General features: G+C 36.9%; 2 protein-coding genes across 3 annotated transcripts in view; one reads left to right on the top strand and one right to left on the bottom strand.

Annotated features, from left to right (window-relative positions):
- LOC108745834 (epithelial discoidin domain-containing receptor 1-like) overlaps positions 1-9,326 on the top strand; it is a 158,999-nt gene extending 149,673 nt beyond the window's left edge. For both annotated transcript variants that reach the window (XM_018482224.1, XM_018482223.1), the window contains exons 15-16: positions 5,424-5,565; positions 5,704-9,326. In XM_018482224.1, the coding sequence (XP_018337726.1) occupies positions 5,424-5,565; positions 5,704-6,051 (490 nt within the window). In that variant the 3' untranslated portion in view covers positions 6,052-9,326. The remainder of the gene's footprint in view (positions 1-5,423; positions 5,566-5,703) is intronic.
- A 1,137-nt stretch (positions 9,327-10,463) lies between these two features.
- Positions 10,464-11,647, bottom strand: part of LOC108745836 (magnesium-dependent phosphatase 1-like) — a 5,174-nt gene continuing 3,990 nt past the window's right edge. Inside the window, exon 5 of the mRNA XM_018482226.1 lies at positions 10,464-10,904. Within this exon, the coding sequence (XP_018337728.1) occupies positions 10,839-10,904 (66 nt within the window). The 3' untranslated portion in view covers positions 10,464-10,838. The remainder of the gene's footprint in view (positions 10,905-11,647) is intronic.

The following is an 11,647-nucleotide window of genomic DNA, read 5'->3' as shown; positions in this document are numbered from 1 at the left end:
CCTCCCCCTCCCCCCCTCCTCTCCTCCCCTACCCTGTTACACTCTCAGGATGAAATTGAATTATACCAACCCCCGCAGTGCATTTCCATAAGCCCCAAAACAAACGGAGCCGAGAACCGCATGGGAAATCAACGATTTGTTAGTGAATCGTCGCGAGGTATGCGGCGAGAAGAGCAAGCAAGCTAGTTTGTGAATGGTACCGTGACCTCGGTGGTAGAAAATTTTGACGTTTTATTTATTCTTTTACTTTCTATTCCAATCGCATTCAATCGTCGTCGAACCATCTGGATCAGCTTATAATATTGTGTCCTTCGTGGACCGATCGCCAAGTAATTCCTTCACGGGTTTTTTTCGCAACCAACCCCATAGTGCGCGACTTCGAGGCGCACAATAGCCACCTTCCTCGATCCAACATAATGGCCTAATATTTGTCACGTTTGCAATCGATTTTCCTCTCAATCGAACTACAAAAGGATATCCGCCTCGCATTAAGTATAAATCGAGATTAAGTGTAAATCGGGAAAGGGCCGATCTTATTTTATCGAAAAAGAAGTATTTATACATTTTTTAAATGTTTCGATCCAAACGCGTCTTTAACTGAAAGCGCAGAAACTGAAAATTTAAGTAAGCCTGTTTAGCCTGCGCTAGTAATGAAATTTTAATGCCGGAACTTGCCGATTATTCTCCTTGAATTTTCCATCGATCACAGATAACGCGCAGGCGCCCGTAAATTTAACGATGAAAATATTGCATTAGTGTAAAATGTATATTGCACCGATTCATCTCATAGACGATTACAATTAAAATCGATATTACAAATTACATGATTTATTATACTTATTCTGTCGTGCACATTTTGCATATAGACGCGCGTATCTTTTTCACACGAACTCCATACGTTTCCGAACAATCTCCATTTAATTTCCATGCTTCTAATATTGCATAGATAAATCTTCATGATGATCTCCGTGCCACATAACGTATACAGTGACCAGTGTCGGTAATCATCGATCTACGAATACAAAGTACACATCTCGTATATGAAACAAAGTCCATCTACGTGGCTGTTATTGAAATGCAATGGCCATCTCGCTGAATCGATAGGACGTTTAGATGCACATATGTGCATATATGTATATCTTCCGCACACATGCGGGCGCATATTCGCGCAAACCGCCGAACTCTCATAGCACGTGGGACCTAGTTTCCGGCTGGACAGTGTCTCTCAAACCCTCGTAAATCTTAATGTATAGCGAGAGACACTTCCTGCGAAGCTTTCATAACGATATCAGCCCTGTCAGCGTGTCCTAAGAGCTTTTGACACGGTTCGACCCATCGATTGTAGAAATATCGTTCAGAAGTATCGTCAGAACAACTTCTGTGTCATCCCTCATATACTCCATCGTACTTAAATACGAAATAATTCGCATTATTATATTAATTGTATCAAGATAATAATTCGAAACTTATACATGATCGATGACAACTACTCGCTACGTTCGATGTTTGCTGGTACTCGAAACGAGATGTCTTTACGCTGCTCACATTTTCATTAGCATTTTTCATGACAAAATGCTAATAGTGTTGCAAATTTCAAAATATTTTCGAGAGCATTCGAGGGAGTGGAATGTACGCGTCTGTGATTGCAGCAGAGCCGTAGGTAATCCTTTGGTTAAATTTTTAACATGCCGCACATGGAGCTTTATAAAAATTTGCGCGATACGTTATCCTTCTCTGTGCTTTTGTGAGAAAAAAAAAAGCGGGATACGATCCGATCGCGTTGCAAATATTGTAGATCGATGCCTTTTGTATAGGTACCGGGATTTAATCAAAATTTAATCAGAATTTAATGGCACCACCGCTGAACTTCCACTTTGATGGCACACGTCAGCGTGACGAACCGACGATATTCAGTGAAATACGCGACCGTATGGGAATTCCACCGTGGGGCATAAATTCTTCGTGACTGGCGGCGTCAAAAGAGAAATGGACATTGCGGGTATCAATGGCGCGCACGCGATACTTTGGAAATGCATTTTTGCCCTTTCTATATCGGACGACCTTTGCGCGCGATTTATCTATCGCGATAAACGAGAAAGAGCGAAGCGAAACATTTTTATTCATTTAAATCGAACCGGGCGAAGGATTCCGAGCTATAGAGTTTAAACGTTATCGAAACCGGTTGGTCGAGTACCGAGGATGTTCTACCGATTCCTCCGCCCGAGACAAACTGCCAATCCATCGCAGGCTCTTATTTCATTCGCGAATGCGCGGTGTAGCTATAGAGTCATTGTCGGTGCCAAGCCAAGTGAAAAAGAAGGAAGGGATCGATTGCTGATCAAACGGTAATGCAATTCAATTGGCCCGAATGGAAAAAGAATACCAACGAATGAGAAGATCGATAGCTCTATGTAATGCTTTAAAGATGGAAAGGATAGTGGATTCGCGCAGCACGAGTGTTTGACCAACCGGAAAAAAATAACGAAAAAAACCGATATTGTATACGAACGAAGGTAAAATCTCACATTACAGTACAACTCGCCAATAACGCTGATAATGTTATTCTGTTAATGTGCGACATCAGAGATTGGCGATAGTGCGGGCACACTACGAATAAATGTACGTCTAAAGGAGCAGAAATGGCAAAAGCCTGTATTCTGTATTCCCGCATGTGAGTATTTCGCATTCCGGTAAAAGAGATTTCCTTCATCCTATTTTGAATCACAAATGTACCGGACGAGTTTTCTTTCGTTTTCCTTCTGGCAACAAGTGTATGTAGTACTGGATATTATGTCTAATGTTTTTTTTTTCCCACTGTTCATTCTCACATTGAAAATATTGTGTGTAGTTTTAGTTATGCAATTTCTAACTTTAATTTAGCCCCAAAAAAATGCAATATAAATATTATTACGTTTCTCTGTAAAGGGAAAATTTGTTTCTCAGGTAGAAATAGTTTTTGCTAGAAGATCCGAAAATACTTTTCGTTTATATCTTCTCTCTTGCGGCAAAATTCTATGCTTTTCTTTGCGGCAAGTATAGGCAAACTTTAATACTAAAGTATTGCGCGTTTAACTCGTAATACAGTCATTCGGCCTCGCAGATTCCAACATTGGATTTAGAATGTAACTTCGAGCGATAGAGGAAGCCACGATTCTCCTTCCTTATCCACCCTCGAGAATACTGAAGACTGTAGGTATGCAAGAATTTTATTCTCCGCTGACGAGAGCTTACGTGTTCGAACAACCGGTTAAAAATTCAAAGAAGTCGGCTTTTCTTCTACGCTTACTTTCTCGCCGTACTCCTACCTGAGAAACCTTCCGATGGTTCATTTGTTTCTTTTCCAATGCATATCCAATATTCAACTTTCAATCTAACTTGAGGCCGAACGTCCGACTTCGATGTTGATACGCTGGAATCGACTTCAATTATACAACCGCGTCAATCAGCCAAGTACACTTAACGTTTCTATTCCTATTGACAATAGCGCTCGTGCTTGCTTCAAATGGCCAAGTGATTCCGAGTTTAACTTCGACTTGTAACTTGCACAATGACAGGGGTGATTCTCTTTATCCATCGAAGAAGTCGTCGCAAGCTGAATGTAGACATTCTGCTTCCTGCCAAGAAAGCCTATCTTTGTTCCGATTTCGATTACAGACGCGAAGGAGTCGCCTTTCATCATGCTTGATATATCTGATTTTTTTTTCTTTTCCTGATCCTTCTTCCTCATATTTTTACGCGTAAAGCTACTGTAATATCATTCAATTTCCTTGTTTCTCTACGACAATTTTAGATTAAAATTCTCTTGTATTAATGTAAAATAAGAGATGAATAATGAATAAGTTAAGAAACTAACGATTTTAATGATATTTTATTATTATTTTAATTGACAAAGATAAGTTCTGAATTATTCTCATAATCTGTTGGAATTATTAAAATTTAGGTTTATTAACAGAAATTAATGACTTTGATTTGCATAGAGAGTATAGCATTTTCTAATGTATTAATAATATACATTTAAGTAATATATGTAAAATTTCTATATGCATTAACGAATTACCTGCTAATATATTTAAATCCCTAAATATTTAAAATAATCACATAAAATAATTTTAAATTTATATTACAATATCATGAATATGTAACGACACATATTATTGGAATTAATTATAAATAACTAATATTATATTAGTAAGCATTAGTCTATCTGATATCCGGATATTAGGCAATTAAACTTTTATGAGACATAAATTTTACACAGATTTCGGATCTCCATGATCAGGATTTATTATTTTTGGTATTAATGCGAGCGATCAAAGTTCTCATCATATTGTGGGGCAGAGATCATCACACCTGATTTATACTGCAACAGCTTCAATACGAGGCGTGAACGCGGCTTATTGCATTACTGTCGTACTCTACAATATAGGGACAACCGGGGTCAGCCCCATCGACGCAGTAGCCCGATGGCGAAGTAGCCAATAGCAATGATCGATAAAGCGCCCCTAATTAACCAGGTTCTGCTGCCAAATTGGAGCTTTGTTCCGGCGGCGAAATTAATTGATTCTATTCCATACCTGTGCTATTCGGATAACGTTTGGTTGGTCGTCTCTCAGATAGCGAAGATTAGTTCGTCTTTAAAGCGAACTGGTCAATGTCTGAAGCTTTGAGCGGAAGTTGCATGAATGCTTATCCATCTGTAATTGTAAGTTCTCCTCAGGGAAATACTTGAACGTATCTGTAGTGGGGCCCGCTCAAAGGACGAACGAGAAACGAAATATCAGACGCATTCGTGATAAGAGATATTAAGTAATTACGTCTGTTACATATTAAAATTAAATATATATAATACAACTTCTACTATCTCTCCGCAGATACTGTCAAACGGGTAAATTTTTTTATATATATCTCAAGCTTCTCTCTTAAAATAAACGATTTACGATTACTGCCTGCGATAATTTAATGTGGAGAAAGTTTATTCACGCATCGAGTATAATTGCACATCCGTGTGTGTTTGGGCAGGAAATGCAGCTCGACCACATACGCGAGTAAATGTTACATGCAGACAACCATTCTAGCTTCCGGTTGACTGCCATGCACAGAATGCGTACGCGTATGCAGATTGGCGGGCACGCTACGCACCGGCGAGAGATCAATCTGGCTTCGTCTCTTTCGTTTTCAGACAAGCCACTCGGAAAAGTATTCGATTCGGCGCGCGCGCGAACTTGTGACGAAACTCTCTTCGTAGAAATACTCGAGCTATCCTAAAGTCTAAGCGTTGTATTCCGATCGAACGATTTGCGGAGATTATCGAGCAACGCACGAATAAATAAATGTAAAATGATGCGAATTTTGAATTTCCTCTCGGCATGATAATAGAACAAATAATTTCACTTTCTCTATACGTTATATAATTTTGTTTGTAGAAACTGTTTAGTCGGTAAGGCTTATCATATCAAAATCTCGGATTTCGGCACGGACAATGAACTGTACGCCTGCGATTACTACAAGGTTGATGGAACCATGCCGTTGCCGGTACGATGGATGGCATGGGAGTCGATATTTTTGGTAAGCTGTGGCCTCGACTTATTTTATTTCGAAATGGCACTTCACAATGTGTCGAGATTTATCGGTAATTCTCGAACCGCTGCAGGTCGAGAATTCTCTCGAAATTCTCAAATAATGTACGTTAAATCCGATTTTCAGGGAAAGTACACGACCAAGAGCGACGTGTGGGCTTTCGCAGTCACCCTCTGGGAGATTTTGAATCTTGGCAGACGTGTCCCCTACGAACATCTGTCCGACGAGGAAGTGGTGCAGAGCCTGCGGCAACTGCATCATGCCGCTGACTGCAGCAACGCCAATCCTGAAGACAGTTGCAAGGAAGATCCTAGAAACGGCTTCGATTATCTGCCTCGGCCCACCGCCTCCTCGAAGGACATCTACGATCTGATGCTCGAGTGCTGGCAACGAGAGGAAACCGAGAGACCGACTTTCCGTGAGATATCGCTCTTTCTGCAGCGGAAAAATCTTGGATACGCTCCAACATCCTGATATTGAGCCCCGAATTTCAGCGAGCGCGACATTCTTAATAGTCATAGAAATCGGAACAAGTTCGTTTCTGAAACGGAACGACGAGTGTGCAATGACGGGCAACGTTCTTATCCGAGGTACTGCAAGAAATAGCAAGCGTATAATGATTGAGTGAGAAGCAGGATTGAGGAAGGAAGGCGAGAGGTACGATGAGAGGACACGTTATGTATCGCGACATCGAAATGATAAGTACAACACAATGGAACTTTATTGTCCGTCAACGAGACAAGGCTTTGAAACTTGGAGTTTACGACAGAAATCGATCGTCTTTCTATTTCGTCTCCCCATTCATACGTGTACTTTTTTCGGACAACGAGTATTAGCAGACAGGAAATAAAGTTAGAATAGTGAATAAAGATAGAAGAGTTAAGATACGAGTTGAATCTTTGAGAAAATCTTATGATACGGGATTTGTTCAACTACGAATAGTTCAAGGTATATCGCGTGCCGCGCGTACAACTGATCTTCGTAGAATCTTCTCAGTAGCGAGACTGTTCGAGCATATCTAATCGATTTAGGACACCAAGTACGGATCTCGACGCGAGTATCTTCACGTGGCAGAGTATCGTGCAAAGATCTATACCGGAATAAACCTATTAGGACTCTTTTCGAAAATGTAAGAAAAGACAAGAACGGACGCGAATTCAAATGAGAACACGACAATCGAACGAGAGCGGAATAAAGAGTTTGTCGTAGATAACCGCTCGGCAAAGAATCTCTGAGGGTATTTGAAGGAGATTGGACGTTTGTGAGATAATGAAAGCGAGGAAAATATTCTCTCATCAGGAATTTAGGAGCAATATCATATGTAATTGTAATACAACTGTGAACATTCCTGCACGGATGGGTACCTATACTGCGCAATTAGACAATTACGCAAATAGGAAGAATCGTTACTTAAAGATTAGGGCTCCTTCGGGATTATATCATTTTGATTAAGGGTTCGATGAGAAATGTGTAAATCACATTGACGTACGGCAATATAGCAGCTACGATATTAGACGCTACGACTGTTCGAGTTAATATCGTAAAGCATTATAACTGTATTTTATGAACGTGTGGGTGCCTATTTCTCCCTTTCTCTTTATCGCTCTCCTTTACTCTCTTTCAACGTATTATATTGGTATCGTCCCCAGACACTCTGGGCCTATTTGTGAGACGAATCTACATGTGATTTACATCGTGAAATCCTTTATCGTCATAAGACATATCGCGAAATGGCGAAATAACTATTATCGTGATGCAATGACGCATCAATGAATTATCTGATAATAAGAAAATTAAACGTCTTTTTAACAATAACCTTTTTGGTTCGTATCTAAACAGAGATTGGTGTGAAACGTAATACATGTGAGAATACTGAATAATTTCAGAAGCAGTCAAGTGATTGTAAAGATTTCTCGATAATACATGTTTATTCGAATGTAATTACTGCAATCACAGTTAATGTGAATGGGATTTGTTGTCATAACTGATGAATATCATACGTCGTAAGCGTAAGGTAGATGAAGGGTAACGTTTTACCTATTCTGCATTGGAAGAAGGTAATAGATTACGTATCATGACTATGACACATCATAATTGTAACTTTATATGATAGGCGGGATCAATGAAATTAGAATATTGTATATATAGGCGTATCGTAGTAAGGAACGTTATCATTACATTTTTTCAAGAATGACGAGTGAAAATCGAATTGTCTTTGAGATAACGAGAACGCCACACGCGCTCGCTTGTAATTTGATATTAATGTGGAAACGATGGCAATTGTTTAGCTTCCGGTAAGTTATATATCCATAGCAAGTGGTAATAGGTTGACGAAAGTTTAACATATCGGAATGTACTTTCTTATAAAATTTAAAAAGAGAAAATGCGCGAAGAAAAGTGAGTCGTAATCGCTTTCAAACACTTCGAAATTAACGGGCTTATATCCGTTGCACGTTTCCGTTGTACTCAATTTCGATAATATATGTATTTCGATTTATTTTAAGTTCCGTGTATTTATACCAGATGGACTATTATAAACTTATGCGATATTTAGCGGATAGACGATGTTACCGTTATATCATTAAAATACTATTTATATAAATTAACATAATACCGCGTAAGGAGTAGAGATGGTACGGAGGCATAGCCATACGTAGTTGAAATATACGCGTTGAATTTAAACGTAACTGGAATTGCTTCTATATCACCGAAATCGAGATCGTCTAAAGCGAGCGGAAGAGAATTATAATTAATGCGAATTCGCGTGTAAATTTACGAGGTAAGAAATAGGCAATACCAATTTTTGATCTTGCCAGAAGTAAATAGTAATAGCCAATCGATTAAGCCTAAGATTGTTAAGTCTAATTTACATTTTGCATAAGAGTATCGGATGATCAACAGACATATAATTTCGTGTTATCGCGAAACGTTTTGGCCAATCGACTTTTCGCACCGATTGTGACTGAGTTGAAACAATAATACTACACCCATCTCTCTCGTACATTTTTAGTCCGAAGCAAACTGCCATTATATTTCTAGATGATAATAGAAAATGAATTGTAGTTGCGTTTAGATTCGCCAATATAAGCATAACGCTGCCTTTGGCTATATTGTTGCCCTTTACTGCTAACGAGTAACTTACTTGTCTACTCATGTGATAATTTAGTATATTTCTACGTATCTACCTGTACCTACCAATTCAAAAATCTTCATGGCGAAAGGATTATTCCAAATTACTTTGTTTTTACTATAAATCGTAGTTCAAATAAAATATTATCTATAACCAATTCTATATTAATAAAAATCTGAAAGGCAGAACAATTACGAAGAATGATGAGAATACAGATTCTACGTTAAGAAGATCTAGCAGCTTTATATAAATCCAAAACGCAGCTGCTCCATAATTTATTAGTTAGTGACGTTAGTGAAATAGGATAATATACTTATAAAGAAAATATGCGTAATCCTTTCTCTATGCAAAGATTTGCTATTATAATCTAGATAACTTACTTCTACCTAGCGTGCCCTTTTTCCAATGATGATTAATTGTATTCTTTGTGAACAATTCGAGCTCTATCAATGGCATCAATGAAGTAAATGTTTGGAACTGCAGTAACAGGGACGAGTAAAAATATTTGGTTCGAGCATTGTGAGGTACGAACACGCTAGATCCTTATGAAATTTCATTTTTTGAAGACCCTACATATATTGATAAGCTCGATTTCAAATATCGTCTTAATTGCAATGATATTTCCCTATTATTCAACTATATACATTGCTGATTTCTTCGATATACATTTTAAATGCGTATTATTGACAATCACGCTTGCCTCGGAATTTAGAAAATATATTTAGTATCAATCGCGACTTTTTTAATATACGATTACAACTAACAGAATTAACATTTTATAATTTATAAAATATAATAATTTAAGACACGATCTCTTCTTTATCATAAATCTTAATTCTCGAAAATAAATATAATTTTATTAGCGCGAAAAAGGAAATATTAGGTTTCTTACATACGTATAACAATCAAATAATATGCTGATAAAAATCATTTCAATTATCATGTTTTCAAGATAGAAACGAACGTTACACTCCGTTAAAGATGAACGTTATAGCTCCATGAAACTACATAATGATCATTAATATTGTCATTAATATTATGCATTCGCGTATATTATATACCATGTTATGCTTAATTTAGAAATCATTTCAGATAAATTTAAACTGCATCGTACAAAGTGGTATATCATTATGATTAAAAGATTACGGCAATGAAATTAATATATTTATAATCGTTGATAAATTTTTTCTTTCGTGCACGAGCGAAATATAATTTCGATATACCGTATTGTTGACCTCTATGGTGGAATTGCGAGGAATTTACAGGTAATCGTGGATAAACTGAGGAAGAGCTCATCTAGTTGTATTTTCTATCTAGGTAGGGGCAACACTCACACGGCTATATCACTCGGCTACGTATTGCACACTTTTAGACATTTCCTTCCTAAAAAAATTATCCGATAGACGAAATTCTCAGGATTAACACAAAAAAGTCTTCGATCTTTAACAAAAGAATTGCAGCGAAACTGACCATTGGCCACGGTGGGTTGCCCATGCCTGTTCTACGCTATCAAACCTTGATCGTTATAGTCATAAAATTATTTTGTACTAAGAACTGTTTATAATTTTGTATCTAATCTCTGTAAATATATCAAGCAGATTGTCTATGAGTAATAAAGCTTGAACAAACTCGATTTAAGTAGACTATATATATATATAAACGGGGAAAAAGTATATATATATATATATATATATAAATATATATAAATACAAGTATTTATAATACATTTATATTTTATTTAGTCGTAAGGCAGCGAAGAGATGTAAGTAAATTTCGCGTAAGCGGATCGGTAACGTAACAATGTACAACGATCTAGAAATTATTTGTATTATAAAGATGACAATTAAGGGACAAATCATAAAAGTATACATGTTACTCCAGTAGCCGTGTATATATATACATATACTATACTATACATCTAGAATCTACCTAGTCATGTACGGCACTTTATAACAATTAAAGTGTATCCCTGACAACAAATGCAAAATGCAACGTGTACTGTTCTTTGATGATTCTTGCTTGAATAGAGATAACAGAGAATACTGATGCGGTCGACAACCATCGAGGAGAGGTTGAACTTTTCAAGCGAATTATCATTTCAATTTCGCCGAACAAAGTTCGCTCGTCTCGATTACATTGCTACATATAAGGTGCAGGTAAATTCTACCGAATTCGTAAACTTTTGTGCGTCGTAGACCTGAACACATCATTTATATAACTTACATGTGTATATCATTAAAGAAATAACATACAACTTGTAAGTTCCATTATCCATTATTCATGAAGCACAACGATAAATCTATTTGTATTGGAAAATCAAAGTCATATCACTTATTTCATGGAATTCCTATCATCCCACAAGCTCTCTTTGCACCGTGTTACATTAATTTGTATCAATAATTGCACTAAAATACAATGCATGTAGCTTAAAAAAAAGAACAAAGTTTTTTCCGTCAAATAAGAAAATCACAATTTTCTTTTATTCTTTCTCCTTTATCGTATTTTATTTTCTTATAATTTATTCCGATTCCCGCTTTTTCCTTTTATCTATTGAGAGGGCGTTAGGTAGATTTGCAAGCTACGCGACTGTATGACTGACAGATCCCTAATAATATTCATTCGATGCTTGTATGAACGAATGAATGAATCTCATTATTATCAAACATAATAATTATATGTATAATGTTCGAATTTGTTTATTTAACTATAAATAAACTGAAGAAATGGTAACTTTGAGAATTTTACATTTGAACCGCAAAAATGAATGATTCACAAATGAGAAAATTGTAAATAAAGTGAAGTGAATTGAAAATTGAACGAAAATGCTGCCGCATACGTTGCATATGTAAAAACAAAAAAAACAACTATGAAAAATGTTTGCAAAAACAAAATAACTTAAATTCGCAAACAGAGGAAAAAAAATAAAAAAAAGTATTGTTT

This window comes from Trachymyrmex septentrionalis, unplaced genomic scaffold (assembly GCF_001594115.1).
Source record: "Trachymyrmex septentrionalis isolate Tsep2-gDNA-1 unplaced genomic scaffold, Tsep1.0 scaffold15, whole genome shotgun sequence".
Classification (NCBI taxonomy): domain Eukaryota; kingdom Metazoa; phylum Arthropoda; class Insecta; order Hymenoptera; family Formicidae; genus Trachymyrmex; species Trachymyrmex septentrionalis.
Note: the sequence above shows the minus strand (reverse complement) of the source record. Positions and strands in the feature narration are given on the sequence as shown.